The sequence below is a fragment of the Cyprinus carpio genome, chromosome B19 (assembly GCF_018340385.1).
Source record: "Cyprinus carpio isolate SPL01 chromosome B19, ASM1834038v1, whole genome shotgun sequence".
Taxonomy (NCBI): domain Eukaryota; kingdom Metazoa; phylum Chordata; class Actinopteri; order Cypriniformes; family Cyprinidae; genus Cyprinus; species Cyprinus carpio.
This window is the reverse complement of record NC_056615.1, coordinates 9,536,968-9,557,691: the sequence shown is the minus strand read 5'-3', so window position 1 is coordinate 9,557,691 and position 20,724 is coordinate 9,536,968. Positions and strand designations below refer to the sequence as shown.

The following is a 20,724-nucleotide window of genomic DNA, read 5'->3' as shown; positions in this document are numbered from 1 at the left end:
AGAAAATAATTTACTGATTTATTCTGAGACCTGTTACATTAGCAAAAGGCATTGCTGGTCTTGAGAATGTTCTTGTAATGTTAGCTCACATTTTGTTATTTTGGGAAGCATTTCTTTTTAGGTTTATTTTGCATAACCATAAACTAACTTACCCAGAACATTTCCGTAAGATATTATTATAGCTACATAACAATAAATTATATATTTTTACTCCAAAATAAATGAAGTAATTTAATAACCCTTTATTTTTTCACTCACACTTAAGTATTATGCTTTGGCAGTTTGTGGCCTTTTAGGGCAACAGTAGCCTATGAGAAATTAAATGCTGTTTGGCATAAATGGATCCAGTCACCGGAAGCCCATGGTCTGGACAAATCAGCATGGATTGGCATAAACACTACAAATGCATGGTCTTGTGCATTTTCACAAAATATTTTGGACCCTGATCTTAATGCCAGGTGAAAAAGGGGGGAGTGACGGCCTGCCAAAGCCTTGCAATCATCACTACCAAATACTAAAATCACAACTGTCAAGCCACAGCACATCTTTACTGGCAGAGGGAAGAGTGACGGATTTCTCACACCTCTACAGAGCAAGTGTAACAAAGTTTTATACCCATTTTTACCAAAAAAAAGGGGGGGGAGAGAGAGAGAGAGAGAGAGAGAGAGAGAGAGAGAGAGAGAGAGAGATAGAAAAGAGCCACAGTCTCTTTGTGGTGTGATCCCATTCAGGCAGGTTTCAGAGTGTGATGCAATACAGAAAACCAAAGAAAGGCCTGGCTCCAAACATGAGGTCACAGGGTGAGGAACAGTGGTATCATGTGGTTCCATACACATAGAGCTGACACATAATACTTAATGAGGAACAAATAGTGCTGTTTTTTTAACTGCATTTCCTCTCTTCCTGGATCAAATGTTTCTACCAACAAAAACAGTCTCGTGCATTTGCCGTGATGAGTAGTCTCATCATTACCCAAGATACAGAGGATCAGTGGATCGGCACTTAAAAGAAGTCCCACAAAGCAGTCTATAGACTTCAGCAATCACCGTGGGGCACTGTGACTGTACTATGGGAAGAGTGCATTTTTTTTTTAAAGATGTGCTACATAATGCATGTTTTAGCTTCTTCTTCCAATAATCCATCTTTCACGATTTTGCATGAAAATGAATGTATGGCAACAGTCTCAGTGTGTCTCAGATTTACAGGATTATCATTTGAGGGTTTTCAGGATTTTTTTTTTTTTTTTTTTTTTTTTTTTTTTGTGATAACATCACATCTGTGCCATAGGTGTTATATTTAATTTTAGAGCTACAGTGGAGGTGAAGATTATGCAACAATATTCTCCTTAGAGCTGAAATAAAATGTCAGTAAAAAAAAAAAAAAAACAAAAAAAAATCATGTTTGGGTGAACTACTCCACGTGAAACTGACCATGCAAAACCTTGAAAAAAAAATTGTAAACATGTTTCATGCTCATTTCTTTCAATAGAAAGGTTTCATTTTTGGGTGTACCATCCTTAAGCTTTAAATTCTCATTTCATATTGCTATTGCAGTAAGTAAATTAAGAAACACCCACTACATGTTTTTTTTTTATTGTTGTGCAGCCATTGTCAAAAGAAGTTTAAATAGATATCATCTGTTTACCTTTTAATGGAATTTTTTTTAAATTGATTACACTGTGTACACCAAACAAAGCAAACCAATTGTTACAAAAGTAAACCATCAGACATTTGTCCAATTCTAGAACAGCACTGTCTTCAAAATACACATTTTAAGAAAAAGGTCATGATTGCTCATGCAGACATCAACTGATATGAACATTATACAAAAAAAAAAAAAAAAAAAATTTCCATGAAATTACGAGAAAGAGAAAGAAAAGAGAGAAAAAAGATGAAAAGAGTCCTGGAAGCTCTCTGTCTACAGATGTTGGCCTAGTCCGGCCCACCCACGTTGGCCCCAGTGATCTCTGATGGCGATGAATGATGATGTCACAAGAGCTCAGGCCAGAAGACAGGAGGAAAAAGCTTATCATCACTGATGCAACAAAGCGTAACATGAACACACACACACACACACTCATACTGTATATATGGGCATACATTGCCTACACAAACACACATGCACATACCCAACACCAACAAGTTAAGCTTTCTGCACAGGCAAAACTAGAAGATCCGTGAATTTTAAAATTAAACGAACCTTACATTTTTAGATGAAGGTCTTAAATATCAACTGAACAGAACGTTATTAGGATCTGAAGCAGTGTGCATGGCATAATTATGCAATTTTTTCTTTTGCATTTCATTAACATTACAACCATGGCATTTAAAGGTTAATGCACAAGCAGAAAAAACAATATAAATATTACTAAATATACAATAAAGATTTTTTTTTAAATGCATCACTATGAGGACTTGACTGCTTAAAGGGGTTAAGGAGACATGCTGAACCTTTCCTAATTGTGTTCTTAGCAAAATAATCATCTCCTGGCTGTTTTCAATATTTACATGGGTGGTCAAGTTTACCAGTTTATTTGTTCATTTTCTCTGCCTCAACTAAAATGTTTGCAATATGCTGTTGTATTTTAAACAACAACAACATTTGGATAACCTGCTTTGTCATTATGTCCCAAATTTGTAGTTTCCAAAATATAACATTAAAATTTCCCTCTCTGGTGGGAATTACCTCAGGAATGATTACACAGCATCAGAGATATGCAAACAAATATGGCACAAATATAACAGAGTTTTCCATAATGGGAGATTTTGCTTTGTTTATTTCTGCAATGATTTTTGGGGTAAAAATAAATAAATAAATATGAATGCTAATACTAATAGTAATAATAAATAATCTGATCTATGATGCAGGGTTATTTTGTCTAATAAATCCTGTGGCCACAGCTGAATCTGATATTCATTTGTTAACAGCTATGAGCGGCTTATAAATCCTTCTCTGGTGCCTTGCTTGGATCTTCACAAATGTTCCAGGAACGGCGTTTTCACTGCCAGTTGAAAGAAATACACAGCACCACCTCAAAATAGTCTCAAAGGAAAGCAATATATTCATGTGTCATTTCTGTTCCCTCAAAATGACTGCCAACTGCCATACAACATTGCATTCTGTATATCCCTCAATACTACTGCCAGCTGCCATACCAAACTCCAAGTCATATTTCTCAAATGAAGTGACAGAACCAACACGTCTTTTAATGACGGAAAAATACGGGATTTTGCCAGAAGACCCTAAATCTAGGCATCGAAGGAACTGATCATCAACTCTGCATTAATAACAAGGATTAAGTGCACGCACAGTCTCTGCTGTCATGAAGATGATGAATGAAATAGAAAAAGCAGTTGGGCAGAGAGTACAGTGATTATAGTGCCAGGTAGTACTAATATAAGACTTAAAATCTTAAGCTATAAGAAGCTTTAGCTGCCAGGTACAAAAAGTATGATTTTTTTTCTTATTGCATGTGTCAACACAGGCAAAGAAGAAACAGGCCTACATCAGAGGTGTCTTGAAAAAAAGGACTACATTTTAGCTATACACAAGCTATGTGTTTTATTATATTATTAGTAGTTATTATTCCTTAAGCAATAAAAAAAGTTTAAAAATAAATACATTTAATGATTTGACTCCATTGTCTTCATACATAGCAGGCTAAGATGTAATAGCCTATATTACCATTAGTTTCTTCATCTTGCTTGTTGATGGTTGAGGTAAATGTTTTTTAACAGCAAAACTTTTTTAAATATCAGATGTAACATGAATTTACAGCAGTCTAAAATAATCCAAACCCACAGAGAGGAAGAGTGTGAAAATGCTCACCAAACAAATACCTGGTTGAAATGATTTAAAAATCTTACCTGTGTATAATATTAAAGCTTCCGCAGAAAAATAGTCCATTACAGCATCCAGCCGAGCAAATGACGGACTGCAGTATATTTCAGGAATATTAACCATTAAGAGCTCTAAGCGATTTCCACTATAATCGATAACTGAGACACGTGTTTATATAAAACAACAGAATAAAGCAAATCCATGGTGTGACATGAGAGACTTTAAAGTAGCGCCGGTTTCTTTCTTCCGTATACAGCATTGCTAAGCACGAGGGCAAATATTAGGAAATATCAGACCGCTAAATGTGTGAATGACCAATCAGGATCAAGCATTCCACTGCGCCGTGTAATAAGTTTTCAAAGAGCCATTTAGTTCATCTAACCTAGTTATGATTAATCAGTATGTCATGTTATTAATGTGATTCAAATGTTTAATTGAATTATAGTCCTATAAATGACTAGATAAATCAGAAAAAAGAGTTTTGTTTTGTTGTAGGCTATGAAGCGGCTTCTGTTTTGCAGCTTCTAAAAAAAATCATCGATATGTATTAAATACATCCATAAAGATTAACTGTTTACTTAACATGTCACACAGCTCAGACATTAGCATTCAGCATGTTTGTTCATATCCTCATACTGCTCTCGGCTGAGACATGCCTGTGGAAATATAAACAGATCAATGTCAATAACATAATGAAAAGGGCAGGGAAAACACAGTGGAATGTAGCATCAATGCTTGCCAAATTAAATAAAATCATCATACACTAAACTAAATATTTAGTTCATGTTGTTCTTTCCTTAACAAGCTACCTGTATTGCCGTCTTAGCCATTCGTTACCAAACTGCACGCAGTGTTTTTAAGACCAGTCCTGTTTCCGGTTCATTGTTTACTCAGATTTCGCATCGGTGCTTAACATTCCAACTGTAATTTTTATTGCATTCTGTTTCTGCTCCTACGAAGCCCAAACAGTAACAGTTTCATAATTAGATGTATTAACATAGAAGCAAGGGGCCCCAGAAACACTGAGGGTCTTTGTTTTACAGAAGATGGGCTAGCTGGAGGATGAATGAATTTCTCAAGAGCATCTTGGTTGAATGAGAAACAGGTGTGACGGCATCCGGACGCTTTTTCTCTCGTGTCTGTGAGTGGATGGGCTAAGCTGCATCAGCTGCTCTTAAATATCATACAATGTAAGTGACATTCGTTGACCTCTACATGAAAAGCTTTGCAGATAGTGGTATAAATGTGATGTTACAAGGCTGCTATGGTTACAAGAAAGTGGGACGTATCCATAGTAAACACTGAACAGAAAAAGTCCTGACAATGGCCTTGAGACATATCAGAAAACTTTGTTTTGCTTTGTGCTCTAAAAGACATGAGGTAAAACCATCAACATCTCCAACTTTGGTAAAGACCTGTCATCGCAACTCATAGCCGTGGGCTATGCTGTAGCTTTGTGTTTTGATATTTTTAACGAAGCAAATGTGGTTGTCTTATTTAGTCCAGTTCTACAGTAGATTTTCTTACATTCGCACACAGTGCAAACGGACACTTTATTGGACCTCTTGTCTGGATGTTAGCGGGCTAGTTAAAGGAAGGATTAGTATTGTAGGTGAACTTTCCTCTCCGAGATCCTGCCTGGCCCTCTTCCTGGTTATAACTAGAGAGTTTATCATGATTAATTGTGCATCATTACTGTGAGAATTGTTACCACATGCATAGAGTCAGAGCTGAGAGGAAGAGTCAAATATACCCTCATTAGCCATTTCACAGGTGTCCTCTGCTGGGTTAAATCATGAAAATATCAACTTTGTGAGTATTTAATCTCACACACTATTCTGATTTAGCAACAATCAAAGTGACATTATGAAGTCTTGTGCACCTAAACATGTTTTCTTTGTCTATTTGTTACAATAAGTTAAAATGTATCATGGATGATCCATGATTTTGACTCCTGAAAAAAAAGATCATATACTACAGATCACATACTCAAGCCCTCAAGTCCATGTACAATGCATGAATAAATGTGGATTAAGGCCTGTTTTCACCAAGAACAATAACTATAACTATATAAAGTTTTAATCATGCTAATTTTATGAGAATAGTGAAATCCATATCACAGTTAGTGGAAACAACACAAAGCAACAGTATAGTTGAAATCACTTTCAAAAACTACTTTTTTCCTGATGGTGAATGATAAAGTCAATCAATATTGACATGACATTAAAGGAATAGTTCACCCAAAAATAATAAATAAATAAATTGCTTAAAATGTTAAGGTAGGTGAGTTTGTTTCTTCATTGGCTTTCAAGTTTCTGACGGACTGGAGTCATGTGGATTACTTGTGGATTATTGTGATGTTTTTATCAGCTGTTTGGACTCTCATTCTGACGGCACCCATTCACTGCAGAGGATCCATTATTGAATAACTTATGTAATGCTAATCTGTTCTGATGAAGAAACAAACTCATTTACATCTTGGATGGTCTACAGGGTGAGTACAAATGTTCATTTTTGGGTGAACTATTCTTTTAACGAGCAGCAGACCTGCAATGCTTGCTCACAATAAATAGAACATTATTGTGCCTTGGTTAGACAGACAAAATTCAATTCATGATTGTACAATACATGATGCAAAAGACACTATATGCTCAATATAGTAGTTGAAATTTTTGGTCCAACTATTTGTTCTGTTTAAACAACTTCTATTTCAAGTTGACACAAAGTAAAAATGTTAAGGCAGCACTGACACGTAAATTTAGTTTTAGCTTTTTTTGCAGGAAAGATGTGTGACTGTGAGGTTGCTGTGTTATTTATGGTAATGGTCCAAACCGTAGGTGAGGTGGAGTTATGAATATTTTGGCACATTGCACTGTGTTGACAGAGTGAGTTATACATCACTTGCTGCAGGAATTAGCTGAAGATAAGCGCTGCCCAGGACTGTATGGTATATGATTATAAATGTATGGTTTTAAACAATGACAGTTTGTTGAGAACGGACAATTGTTGTGAAATGATGCACAGCAACATAAAACTATATGGGGTGATGAAACCATGTGAGAAGAAACAAATTAAATGGTGTGCGAATTACTCACAGAGGATTTAGGTTTTTATCTTGAACTAGGAAAAAAAATAAACTGTTGAATTAAAAGAACCAATGAAATTTGTTCTTTCACGACAAGGGTATAAAAATTATTTATGCCAGTGTGTCATCATGTAAATTTATGGGATTTTCTTGGTCTACTATTCACAGCATAAATGTGAATGTTAAATAGCGTAAGGTTATTTGAAATACCAAGAACAGTGTTTCTCAAACTGGGTTACGTGAACATGAAAATGTGTTTTAGGTCAAACGAGTTTGACTGACAAAAATGTTTGGAAATCTGTGGTTTAGCCACAGAAAATTTATTAAAAACAGTAACAGCAACTGCTTGTACAGAAAAATGAGTGTAGATTTTGTAATCCATATTTATGCCCAAGTAATACATTTTGATCTTTTCACAGTAACTCTGTAACACACAGCTCTACTTGTGAATGTATTTTACTTAAACTATCTCTCAATACCCCTGAATAAAAGCCATGAAAATTCACCCCATCTGTTTTCTAAACACAGTTTATAGATATTATTGTGAACAACTCATCCATGATCTTGTTTCTTTTTCATTTTTTAATGTTTTGAGTTATGTTTAATTAAAGTGTCACTACTTGATCTTCTGGTGAAAAGACAGACTTGTCTCTAGTGATGTTTGCCATATTTTTTCCAATCATTTAGTCCAAGCTCACGTTCATTTGCCTTCACATCTTAAAATCCATTCAACAAACGATGCACAGAACCAAGTCCCCACCCTATACACAGCTAACCTCGCAAACTTTGGCAAAGCCAATGGAGTGTGTTCTGAGCTCAGAATCTTGAGTAAACAAATAGCACATTACCAAGGGATAGCGTGTGTTTGAATACCAGAGTATGTGGGAGTATGCCGAGTTTTGTGCATCAGTGCAACCCTCTCTTTAGGGAATGTATTTGGTAATAGAGCTTATAAATAACAGCAGGTGGTCTCCGCACCTCAAACTCTCTGGAGGTGAATCTGTTGTCAGGAATAATTACAGAGATGGAGAATCAGTACAGACAAAAGCACCCGTTTCTGAGTGCACCTGTCAACACACCAGAGACATCAGACAGACGTCTTCCGTTAGACTCATGAAATTACCTGCCTTAGTTTCTCAACCTCATTTTATCTCAGACAGCACACCCAGGACCGCCCATAGTCCGTTTGCTGACCTTCTGATGCATCTCGCTTACAAAACTGGAAAGCATTTTCTTGACTACCCAAAGTTTCTTTTATTGCAGTTTCTACAGGATCCACAAAGTATCTCATCTTCCAGTGACTTGCAGTGTAACCTGTGCAGTGTCACCTTCTTCTGGATTCCTGGATTCACAACACAAGGAATCTGATTCATAACATGGGAATATAACCTCAGGCACAGTAACACCACTTTCAGAATGCCATAGTGAAAAGATACGGGATTCAATGAAGCAGCTTTAACATGTTGCCGCCAAAAAAGTAGCCGATGTGCCTGCAGGTGAGGGCAGCCCTTCACAACAATGCAGCATAGAGTTACGAACACAGTGAGAAAGAACTCGCTTCTTGAACTAATTCCTCATTTGTTACATAGTTTCTGTTGGTTCGTGAAATTCTACAACCTTGCCTTTAGCTACAGTCAGTGGAACAAAATGATACAAACCAGCATAAGTAAACTACTTAATTTATTGTATAAATGGGTATTCAACTGTGTAAATGACAACTTGAAATTTTCATAAAACAGTTCTATAAAAATATATGGATGTAATTCTATTCAAAAACGACTGTATATGAAATGCAAATATTTACATAGCTGTAGTAATGAGTCCGTTTTTAAAGGAATTATTCTCCCAAAATGAAAATTGTGTTATTATTAACTCACCCTTAAGTTGTGCCAAACGTTTTCTTCTGTTGAACACAAAAGAAGATATTTAGAAGAATGTTGGTAACCAAACAGTTGCCGGTAACCATTGGCTTCCATAGTATTTTTTATTTTTTTTCCCATACTATGGAAGTCAATGACTACCGGCAAATGTTTGGTTACCTACATTCTTCCTCGTACAGGTTTGGATCAATGAGGGTGATTAAACAATGACATTATTTTCCTGTTTGGAAGAACTATCCTATAACTTTTGTCTGTCATTTAAAATAGTATACATAATTGCTTTATGTAATTAGGTTATTTATATATATATATATATATAAAAAAACATTACACTCAAAAAGTGCAAATACTCTCACACATACACAGTTATACAAGAATTCACATCTGAAAATATAAAGGAAAAACAACTGTCATCTTGTTACAGTCCAAGTCAGAGTCATTGCAGTTCAAAGTCACTTTCCTTCCATGGGCAGGTCAAATCTGTGTTGGTCAAATCTGCACCAGTATGGCTCATCCTCAACAAACCAGAGGCTCTAATATTTATTCATTTTTAGAATTAAGCTTTGAGTTTTTATTTTTGCTTTTTTTCTTCTTGGGGTTCTGCAGTGGTTGATCCTTTGAGGTACTCGGAGGTGCATGAGAGGACTCGTTGTTTTGGCGCGTGTATCTCTTGCAGGTGCAGGATGTGACGGCGGTGATCTTGTAGGTGCGTGTGCTGCCGTCCTGGCACTGGAGTTTAATGCGCTGGATGCGTGTGCGTTCGGTGACGCAGCGCCACTCCTGGGCGTCCCGTCTGCTCCAGTAGTGACCTCCACCGATCCAGTTGGGCAGCAGGTGGGTGGGTAGACATTCTCCAGCACACACTAACTCCTTGACGGGATTTAGGCTGGTGCATTGGCCGTCAGATATATATTTAGTGGACCTCAGCTCCCTGCAGCCGACCTGGTGCTGTTCTGCAAAAGGAAAGTTCATGCTTTAAAAATCAGTGAATGGAGAAGGAAATATACGATGCATTCACTGCACTTGAAGTTACTTCTACAGTAGGCTATTACAATAGCCTGCAAATTTAAATCAGTTTTAAAGGCTTTAAGTTTTAAGGTTAAAATGACACGAACGGTCAGACTGATTCGGATGATTTTAATTTTGTAATATTATTAAAGATAACGCAAGAGTAAATACGCACCGGTTTGGTCTCGGCTCTCAGTTCGTCTTCCTCCGTTGCGCGCTCGATTTAAAGAGGCATTATTTGGAGGCTGGTGAGATGATGCGACCATGTGCCCATAAAACTCTTCAGTGGCATCATTTTTGAAAGCATGACAGCTTTTTATCAGAAAGCAGAGCAGAAACAGCAGCTGGTATTCGCATGTGTTGAGGGGCATTGCAAAAGAGTTCGGTTCGGTGTCTCTTTGAAAACTCAAGAGAATGATTATACCTACCTGTTTCTCATCCATGTTTATATACCCGCCCATTCCAGAACAGCAGAAGTGAGTGGAACGATGAAGTGTGCTGGAAATGGGCGTGTCCTCGTGATGTAGTACACGCCCACCTACAGCTACAGTATTTTGCACAGTGAAAAAATGTCTGGAAATGGGAAAGTTATACTGATTTGAGCTAATCGTCGCAGAAACCTGCATGACATGAAATCTGACAAAAACATAAATATATTGTAACCAGACGATTACATTTATTATATGTATAGCCTATTTATATGATTATTAAAACCAATAAAAATACGTTTATAAATTTAATTTGGTGTAAAACTGCAACATTAATAGAGAAACATACCAAAACGCACTTGCTGTGAAAAATGTGTAGTTTTTAATTTTACTCTGACCATTTATGCAGTCTGCCTGACTTTTAAATGTTACTTTCATTCTAATATAATCGTATAATTATTATTATTATTATTACTATTAACTTTACCATAATTGAATTTTATATATATATATTTAAAATAATAATCCAGTACATTTTTTAAGTTGTCTAAAAGAAAACAAAACATTCAGACATTCATTCCACAAAATGAAATCTGAATGACATTTTTCTAAACAAAGATCATTTTTTTTGTCACAATCATTTTAATAATACTTTCTTATATTCTCATGGCCCTACAGAGGACAATCAGTTTGGAGAATGGATGGATCATGGATTCTTGAATTCCATTTTGTTGAATTGTCATATTTTGCAGTTGGATTTATTTTATTCTCCATTTTTTTAAATAAAGAATTAGCAGCATGCTATTTTATTTTTTACTAATGCAAACAAACTTTCACTATTATTGTATTGCTGATCTTAAGCAGGAAACACCTATTGTGCAGCTCAGTTGATACATGTAAGCAAACAGTGCATTGCAACACTATCAAACAGAGACACTGTGCTGAGGATGTTGCGCTCTCAGGTGTGAATGAGTTTTTTTTTAAGCATATTTAGATCCTCTACATGTGAACCTGATGCATTGAACTCTAGGTGACAAAACCTATGAAACGGGATAGCCCTGGATTATTTTACCCCAAAATTATCCAAACAGGTGCCTCCGATGAGCTCACCAAATGAATGTGCATAACACAAACGACATGGAGGAAACACAAAAGCCCAATGCTCATTTTCTTTCACCGAAAATGTGTGGCTCCCCCAAAAAGTTTCTAGTTTCACTCACTCCTCTGGCATTTACGATTAATTCATTCCGCTTGCCCCCAGGTACATGAAAAAACACTTTAATATTGTGCTGTTTTTTTCCCATTTTTAAAAAAAAAAATGTATTTCAAAAGCCACTGCTGTCAAAATGATCTCTTATTACCTAAAAAGCACTGTTAGTCATATTGGTAAAGGGGGGTTTATTGGGGATCACTGAATATGCAACCTCAGGGCTTGAAAGAGGAATATCAAAGTCATGCGATACGATGCGGCATTCGCTAATTTCTGCATCTGAAAACCGGATATTTGAGATAGTCCTTTCATGCATCTGTAATGACCGTGACATGCTCGTAGATGGAGACAGGAGAGGGATGAATCTCAGGGGAAACAGAGAGGTTACGGCACTGAGTTATGGGAATATTGACATGCGACGTGACAACCATGTGCTAAATAGACCCTCGTTTGGCCCACAGGGTGAGAGAGTCCCTTGGGATGAGGGGATGTGGAGACTGGGAACAAAGCGCTCAGGAACAGACAGAGCCGTCTATAGAATTCTGAGCGAGTGCCTTAGGATGTGTGCAACAGGACCAAGTGTGGGAAAGTCCACGGAGGAGATCCCTGCTCTCTTAAAACTCACTGTATGTCAATGCAGCTTAAACTGGACATTTTTCAAACATTTTTTGAGAATGTGTTTGTATATATTGATTGATGATTATGATGATGATGCATATTAATTTAAAAATGATTATCTTTTTTTAAACTTTAAATTTTAAATAAACATCATTAGGTGCCTGTTTCATTAGATGATCATTATTGCGATCAAAATTTCACCTGAAAGAGATTTATGTTTGTAATAAACACTGATTCTGATCAATTAAAGCAGGTATGCTATTCATTCTAAGAAGTAAACAGTACACAGCCTGCTGATGCCAAATTTAAGATCACACTTGATCTTCAGAGGATGGACGCTGCCCTCTAGCGGAAAACTACTGAATTAAAATGTATGTATTACATCAATTTCTTTATTTGATCAAGAAAAAAAAAGTTTAGATAAAATTAATCCTTCAATATGAACTCTTTTAGAGGTTCTACTTTAAAAGCAAATTATGTGAAAAGCAAAAAGCAGAAAAAAAATATGAAACAAGCAAAAACAGAAGCACTAAGGTTGAAAAGGTACAACTTAAACAAAAGCACATAAAGGAATAGTTCACCCAAAGATGAAAATTTGCTGGCCTCAGGCCATCCAAGATGTAGATGAGTTTGTTTCTTCATTGAAACACATTTGGAAAAATTTAGCTTTACATCACTTGATCACCAGTGGATCCTCTGCAGTGAATGGGTGCTGTCAGCATAACAAACAGCTGATGAAAACATCACAGTAATCTACAAGTAATTCACATGACTCCAGTCCATCAGTTAACATCTTGTGAAGCGAAAAGCTGCATGTTTGTATAAAAACAAATCCATCATTAAGATGTTTTTTAAGATGTCATTTCTGAGTCTATAATCCTCCAGTGAATAAGTCCATCCAAAATCCACCAACATATATGTTTAGTACTTTTCACTTGTAAACGATGCTTGATCTGTGTATATTTCTCTCCTGATTCAGATGAGATGACTTTTTCACTGGAGAAAACAATATTATGGAGAGAGGACTTTAATGGAAACAATTTTGAAAACGTCTTAATGATAGACACACTGCTTTTCGCTTCACAAGATGTTAATTAGTGGACTGTAGTCACATGGATTACTTGTGAATTATTGTGATGTTTTTATCAGCTGTTTGGACTCATTCTGACGGCACCCAATCACTGCAGAGGATCCACTGGTGAGCAAATGATGTAATGCTAAATTTCTCGAAATCTGTTCAAGCAAAAAAAACAAATGCATCTACTTCGAAGATGACCTGAGGGTGAACACATTTTTAGCAGATTTTCATTTCTTGGGTGAATGATTCCTTTAAAGTAGAGGAAATCCACAAAGTTTTTCTTTCTGTCTCTGGAGTATCAAACAGTTGCCCACAGTCAAAATAGTAAGTCCTTTGGTTAGCAGTTTGTCATGTGCTCTGCATGTCCTGTACTTACACAGCTTAGAATAAGTATACAATCCAGCACTTCAGTATCATTGTTTACTGTTTCCTAAAAGATGCAGAGCACCAATCACAGCACAGCACGCTGAGGATGAACTGGATGCCCAGCGGACTTCACCTGGCCAAAGAAACAAGAGCCAATATCTTTCTGCTCCTCAGTCCTTTCCAGCACAATGAGGATCTTCAGAGGTTTCACTGTGGTCATCAGAGGGACTGTTCTGAAGTGCACACTTTGACAACCCCAGACACAGAGCCAGCATGGAGCTGGCAGCGTTCACTACATCATTGTCATCAACTGATAGGAAACAGAAAACAAACAAATGAAATAAGCATTATACTTCACTTCTAAAAAAATGACAAGAACAAAGCTTCTGTAGAAAAGAACCTTGGTTTTATCATCACCCTTACCAAAAAGTAGTATACTTCAAGTTTATTTTATTAAGTATACTTAAGTATAGTTCAGGTATATTTAGACTTTTTGTAAGTATAAGTCAAGTATACTTAAATGTCATTTTAAGTATATATCTTAGAAGTACAAAAAGCCCATTTCTGAGAAGTACATAAAAAGTAAACTAAAAGCATACTTTCCTATTTTTAGTTTAAAAGAAGTATACTAATAGCACACTTGAATAAACTTCTTTTTCTTCCTTAGTCAGTCAGTGTCATGATGATCAAATACACTGGTAAGATCCAGTAAGATCAAATTCAAGCAAACCAAGCATTTCTTAACTAACCACTGATGTGCTAATATGCTAACACTTCACAGTACCATGGCTAGAGAGTTCTCTCAGTTTGGGTTGGCGGTTGCCTCTCTGTGGCACAGGAGTCTTGCACTGCCTCTTATGGGTGAACCAGTGCAGCCTCTGACACGTCGGCCCACAGTACACCACCTGCAAAGAGATCAGAGCATTATGGGAAAACAGAGTGTTTCAGCAACATGTGAAACTCCAACATAATGACGAGAGCTTACTTAATACAAAACAATAATCTTTGTATAATGTAACTCAACAGTGCACTTTAAATGCAGTTTTGAAGTTAGATATCTTTTAATTTGAATGTTCTTGCATTTCTGACAAAATCTGGGCTTCTTAATTAAAATGTTGTAGATTCAGGATGAAAGAGAACGCACATGCTAAATAGCAACTTAAAGTCAGCGTACTTTGCAGATGGTCATTATGTGTGATTAACTGTACAACATTTGTAAGTTTGGCTACAAAATGATCAAAAATGTCAGTATTAATGGAATGAATGTTGATGGCAAGCTAAGGAAAAAAGGAAACACATTATACCATTTTACAGAAGGAGCACCTCTTGTCAGCACCCTTCTCCCCACATGTAGCACAGTACTCTGTGTCCATGAGCACCATCTGGCCTGTCAGTGCCTGGGTCAGAACCGAGAAGGCTGTGGGGTCATTCCCCTGGAAACAAGAGAGTGGTTGTGACATCAGTCAGCAAGTTATGAACATCTACACTAGCATTCAAAAGTTTGTTTAGTAAATTAGTAAAACAAAGTAATGTTGTGAAATATTATTACAGTTTAAAATAACTGTATTTGATTTGAATATTTTGTCAAATGTAATTTATTCCTGTGATGCAAATGTAGTGTCTAAACAGTTATATTTAACTTATAACTTATAAAATAACTTATAATCTAACTTTTAAAATAGTCATTATTATTTAATATTAACTATTAAAGATATTAATTAAATATTAAACAATATTAAATTAAAAATCTAATTTATTATATTATTTATCTAAATATTATTAAAAAATAATTCCACATTATACGACCCTTTAAACTTATAAGAATTATAAAAATTATAAGGTGTCCGTTTTATATTTTCAAAATGTACTGACAATTTCCACAGGTGCTATACTTCGGACCAGCTGTTGCAGCAGGGTTGTCTCACAATAAGGAAACTTCCGAATACAATCACGAATGAATTTTTCCTGGTACTGAGGGAAGCCATCAACGTCTCTTCCTTTCAGAAGCTTGGGAAGAAGAAAAATATATGTTTTTGGGACTCCATTTGCAAGACTGTCTGAGATAGAAGGGCTGTAATGATGATGTCACCTCTTCAACAGGGCATCCAGGTTGTCATCACGTTCCTGCAGGAAGGCCAGACACTTCTGCAGCACACAGCTGATGTAGTGCATCTTCATGGCCAGTACCTCATTCATTTCCTGCTGTTTCACACACTGCTCACAGAGCAGATCCATCACACGGTAGCACTTCTCCAGGGCAACCACATCCACCAATAAGGGGTCCTCCTTCACCAGCATCACCATCTGAAAACGCATGATGGAAAAAATGTGCCCCAGAATATGAGAAGTGAATATAGCAGAGAGACACAAGCCTTACTTACAATGCAAGTTTCGTGGGGGAAACATGTTCTCACGCTACATGATTCTGTTAACTGATCCCTGCTGAGTATGGCGCTGAGACACCTTACTCATCAGAAATCACTGAACGTGAGACAGCTGAGATAGCGCACACAGATGCCATCCGAGTTCCACCACAAAGCACACACGCAAGTCTATACTAGAGCAACTGTGTATTAAATTACTAACACACACCTTTGATTTGACACTCATAGGCCCGCATTTGGAAAAAAAAAAATTCTGCTGATTTGCCAAAAAGCCTAATATTACCTATTTTGATGATGCTGAGTTTAAAAATATCAACAATAAAAAAAAACTCTCATCACATACAGTTGTGTTCACAAAATGAAAAAGTAGAATTTTTAAATTATATATGCAATGTGTATCAGCTTTAATGTATTTATCAGAATAACAAAAGCAGTCAAAAGTCAAATGCCAAACACATACTCTATTGTTAAAGAACTTTACATAAACACAAGATTATTTGAAAAAATTAAATTTGAACAATTTGCTTCTGTTGCTGTTTGGATTTACTACATCCAAACAGCAAGCAAACTTTCAAATAGACGTTATCTTAATTAACAAACCGTGTATTTGAAGTACATCCTCGCTTAAAAAACTCTTATATTCTGTGACACAAAAACAGTATTATTTATAAAATTATAGTGGATTTGGGCGTCCGCCACGACACTCGCTGTGAGAAATACCACAAGCAGAGTGATACAAATGATGAAGCAGTTGGAGTTCTGTTATCACTAGAATATTGCACTCCTCTCAGCCAATCAGATTCGAGGATCAGAAAGAACTGTTTTTTAAGGGATAATACAACTTCTTCACCTTACAAACGGCTGTCGAAAGCAGAAATGTTACAAACTGTGTCTTATTTTGTGAGAAAGTGTGACTATTTTTGGCACTATTTGTGGAATCAGCACCCCAACATTAGTAAGAAACAAGTACTGGATTTCATTCAGCAAATATTATGCAAGGTGGTGTTATTTATGAAGTTCATTGCAATGTCACATGCAAATGTTATTCCATTTTTCATATGTTATGCAATGAAGGCTGTTTATCAGAGCTGTAGTTATAATAGAAGTCCGAACCTGTGTTGAAATGCAGGCCGTGTTGTTGCTCTGTAATATCACGAGGATATATTTAGATGGAATAAAAGCAGGAGGGGTGTTGGTTAGTGCAAACTGATGCTTCCTCCAGTCATGTGACCTTGTATGGTATTCTTATGGGTCCATGTTATAAAAGCATAGGTTGCTGTGTTTCACTCACATTGTTTGGTTTGTGTGAGCATGGTGCCTTACTGCTGCTTGAAATCTGAGTTATATAAACACACTTGGCAGTTCTTACCTTGACAGGATTGAGGTTAGTAGTCATGATGATTTTGTGTAGGGGTCCTGCTAGTTTGGGGGGTAGTTTAGGTTCAATCTCTGAGCCCTGGGGTCTGGTGTAGTATTCCAGTCTCGCACGAGAAAAGAAATTGTTGATCATTGTCACACAGTCATGCTGACCTGTACAGGGCAGAAAGATTAAGATTATTTATTCATTAGTAAGTAGTAAATGTGTGTATGTATATGAATCACTCACCCACAAAGGCAGCCATCTGAGCAGCAGTCCGTCCCACGGAGTTGACCAGATCTGTCTCTGCTCCAGCATCTAAGATCATCTCTGTTATTTCTGCATTACCTGCGGGATTATTCAGATTAGATGAGCTGGGAAAACTTCAGATGCCATTTTCAGATTATCTACACTATATACAATACTGTTCAAAAGTTTGGGGTGAGTAGTTTTATTTTTTTTAGAAATTATTTATTTAGTAAAAATGCATTAAATTGACCAAAGTGAAGACATTTAAAATGTTACAATATTTCTTTTTATATAAATGCAGTTCTTTTGAACTTTCTATTCATCAAAGAAAAAGGCAATATTGCAATTAAACTTTTCTCATGTAAACACAATACTTCAATCAAATTGATGTGATTAAGCTCATAATCATCAAACATAATCATAGTAAAATATGTGCCATATACAGATTGCAATCACAATTAACATATACAGTATGTAAACATATTACTGCGATTAAATCCTTACACTGATTATTGGAAATAATGTAATATTTTTGATCAAATAAATGCAATCTTGGAGAGCTTAGGAGACTGCTAAAAAAACTAGCCTACTGCTTTATTGCTTTAAAACTGGATCATTTTATTGTTATTTTATAAACAGCTGATAAGAAAGAAATCACCAATACATGCACATGCATTTTACTATATATTTTATGATATTATTCCATTTTTACACACTTTTCTGACCGACTTGTGAGTTTCTGTGATGATTGTGCTGTATGTGCAAGCCAATGCAAGGTCGTCTCTTGAAATTCATTCATAAATGACCTTGCAAAAGCTGTTACTGAGGCAGTGCACTTTCAAAAGGAACTAAAGTATGTTCACTTTAGGTAGTAATGTGCCTTTAGGTACTAATACAAACCTTTTAGGGGTAAATAAGATACAAAGAAGTACCTTTTGAAAAGGTACCAACTCAGTGAAGCTTTTGTACCTTTAAATGTTAGATAAACTGAAACTTGGTAGAGTATATGGACATGAGTTTACCTGAGAGGCCAGCGAACATGAGGGCAGTATAACCATACTCATGCTCATTAGAGTTGACATCAGCTCCGTGCTGCAGCAGCAGTCTGCACAAGTCTGCTTTGCCCTTACAGGCTGCATGCATGAGAGGGGTCATGCCATACTAAAACCACATGAAAGAAAATACTTTAGAAATGTCTTTTCATCTGCACGACTCAAAGGCAAATTACATTTAGCCTTGTTCAATTGTGAAAATCCAGGAAATGTGTCTGCAGGATGGAGATTCTGACAAAACACTGGCACTTGTTGAGCTGGGTGAGTCATAATCTCTGTCACTCCTTGAAAGAAGTCGAAAGATTGCGTTGGTGGCACAGCGAACGAGCTGCACATCTGATTCTGGCAGGTGGGATACACTTATCAACTGCTGTTTCTAATCATTCTGGCCCCAAAAGGACCTCAAGTAGTCTGTAGGTTACATCTAGTGGCATGTTGCCATTATCACACCTTTAAGGACCACATCCGCTACTCAAGAGTCTCTGCCATATGCCTGAATAACAATGTGGAACATATGTTGTCACCTCACCAGCCCACCAGCCACTCCACTTGTTTACATAAAGGCTGATCGTCAGAAAACAACTAAATAATACCACTGTTTACTGTGTAAGGCCTGTGTCTATGTAGTTAGGCTGCAGTAAAATAGATAAACATTAATAAAAGTAGCAATAAGTATGGGTTGTTTTTGGCAAGCAGCCCTACGTCTGATTTTATGTTTTGTTGTGTTTCAGCTTGGTGAACCCCAATGAGCCATAACTGGTGCTTAAATGGCCTGTAAATTACTACCCATATTCATCATCTTTATGTTCTTACCTCATCCAGACAGTTAACGCGCACATTTGGATTGCTGAGCAGCTGGGTGGCCTCTTGCACATCACCTTTTGAGAAAACATAGTCTAGAGTTTAAAAACTAAACATTAGGATCATGGAAAACTCATGATGAGCCACCATCTTATTTCTTTGGATGGTCTACAAACTCAACTGCACTTTGTATAAAGACACAAAGTATACTGAGGGTATTTTTAAGATATTATCTACCTTTTTCAAATTATGCAAGGATTCATTAAAATACTGTTCTAAGATAAACAGAAAGTTTATGTGAACAAATCTTACATATAATATCAAAGTCTGTATAATGTGAAACAGACACTGTGTATATACTACTGTTCAAAAGTTTGGGATTATTTTTATTTTTAATGTTTTGAAAGTAGTCCCTTACACTCAGCAAGGCTGAATTTATTTGATCAAAAATACAGTAAAACAGTAATATTATGAAATATTACAATTTAAAATATCTGTTTTCTATTTGAATATACTGTAAAATGTAGTTTATTCCTGTGACGCAAAGCTGAATTTTCAGCATCATACTCCAGTGTTCAGTGTCACGTGATCTTTCAGAAATTATTTTAATATGCTGCTTTGCTACTCAAGAGACATTTCATATTATCATCATCGTTGGAAGCATTTATGCTGCATAATATTTTTCTGGAAACTGTTTTTCCCTTCCCCCAGGATTCTTTGATTAATAAAGTTGTTAAAAACAGCATTCATTTGAAGTAGAAATATTTTTTTCTAAATTTATTCACTGTCATCAATGTAATGTGTTTTGCTTAATAAAAGTATTCTTTTTTTTCCATAAAAAAAGAAAAGAAAAAGAAAAGAAAGAAACTTTGAAAAATAAACTTTTCATAGTGTCAGAAAGGTAGTGTAAATAGTCACACAAGAGAACAAATAAATAAACCTCCAACCAATTCGATAGGCTAATTAATATAAATAATATATAAGCAGGGAGTTTAAAAAAAAGTGCTTTCCAGTACCTGCAGCAGCTACCTGTAGCATCACTCTCTCTTCAGATGTCAGATCACCTTTCCTTGCAGGGGTCATGCTCGTCATATTGACACCAGTCACTTATTATTATTGTTAAGGATAAATAGTATATGTGAAATTGCTTCCTCAGAATACCGACCTTTTAATACAAAACTCAAAGTAAAAAAAGAGAACGTCATTGGTTTATACCACTTTGGAAATTGAAAGGAGGGGAAGGTGGATCTACGAGTCACACGATGTGAAAAAGCCGTAATGAATATTTAAGGATGTCAACATTTATTTTATTAAAAATTATATTTTATAAATACAGGTTATTACTTTTTTATTCAAGAGGATTTAATT

General features: G+C 36.1%; 2 protein-coding genes across 2 annotated transcripts; both read right to left on the bottom strand.

The window, feature by feature from the left end:
- Positions 1 to 8,911: 8,911 nt before the first annotated feature.
- Positions 8,912 to 10,276, bottom strand: LOC109065712 (sclerostin domain-containing protein 1-like). The gene is made up of 2 exons (XM_019082719.2): positions 9,989 to 10,276; positions 8,912 to 9,758 (listed from the first exon to the last, which is right to left on the bottom strand). Exons 1-2 carry the CDS (start codon positions 10,272 to 10,274, stop codon positions 9,346 to 9,348), a joined length of 699 nt encoding a protein of 232 aa, XP_018938264.2. The 5' UTR covers positions 10,275 to 10,276; the 3' UTR covers positions 8,912 to 9,345.
- A 3,013-nt stretch (positions 10,277 to 13,289) lies between these two features.
- Positions 13,290 to 20,591, bottom strand: LOC109066028 (ankyrin repeat and MYND domain-containing protein 2-like). The gene is made up of 10 exons (XM_042745756.1): positions 20,373 to 20,591; positions 19,369 to 19,433; positions 18,526 to 18,664; positions 17,504 to 17,602; positions 17,267 to 17,427; positions 15,605 to 15,817; positions 15,386 to 15,523; positions 14,818 to 14,946; positions 14,298 to 14,418; positions 13,290 to 13,823 (listed from the first exon to the last, which is right to left on the bottom strand). The coding sequence occupies exons 1-10, from the start codon at positions 20,446 to 20,448 to the stop codon at positions 13,684 to 13,686; spliced, it is 1,281 nt and encodes a 426-aa protein (XP_042601690.1). The 5' UTR covers positions 20,449 to 20,591; the 3' UTR covers positions 13,290 to 13,683.
- Positions 20,592 to 20,724: the final 133 nt, after the last annotated feature.

What these genes read in the sequence shown, in the direction of transcription:
- LOC109065712 (XM_019082719.2), bottom strand. Translation starts at nt 10,274, where the DNA reads ATGGGCGGGTATATAAACATGGATGAGAAACAGGTAGGTATAATCATT. An exon ending in TGAGAGCCGAGACCAAACCG is followed by an intron (nt 9,759 to 9,988) that starts GTGCGTATTTAC and finishes TTCCTTTTGCAG; the next exon opens with AACAGCACCAGGTCGGCTGC.
- LOC109066028 (XM_042745756.1), bottom strand. Translation starts at nt 20,448, where the DNA reads ATGACGAGCATGACCCCTGCAAGGAAAGGTGATCTGACATCTGAAGAG. An exon ending in CTAACCTCAATCCTGTCAAG is followed by an intron (nt 15,818 to 17,266) that starts GTAAGAACTGCC and finishes ATGCGTTTTCAG; the next exon opens with ATGGTGATGCTGGTGAAGGA. An exon ending in GGTGCTCCTTCTGTAAAATG is followed by an intron (nt 14,419 to 14,817) that starts GTATAATGTGTT and finishes ATCTCTTTGCAG; the next exon opens with GTGGTGTACTGTGGGCCGAC.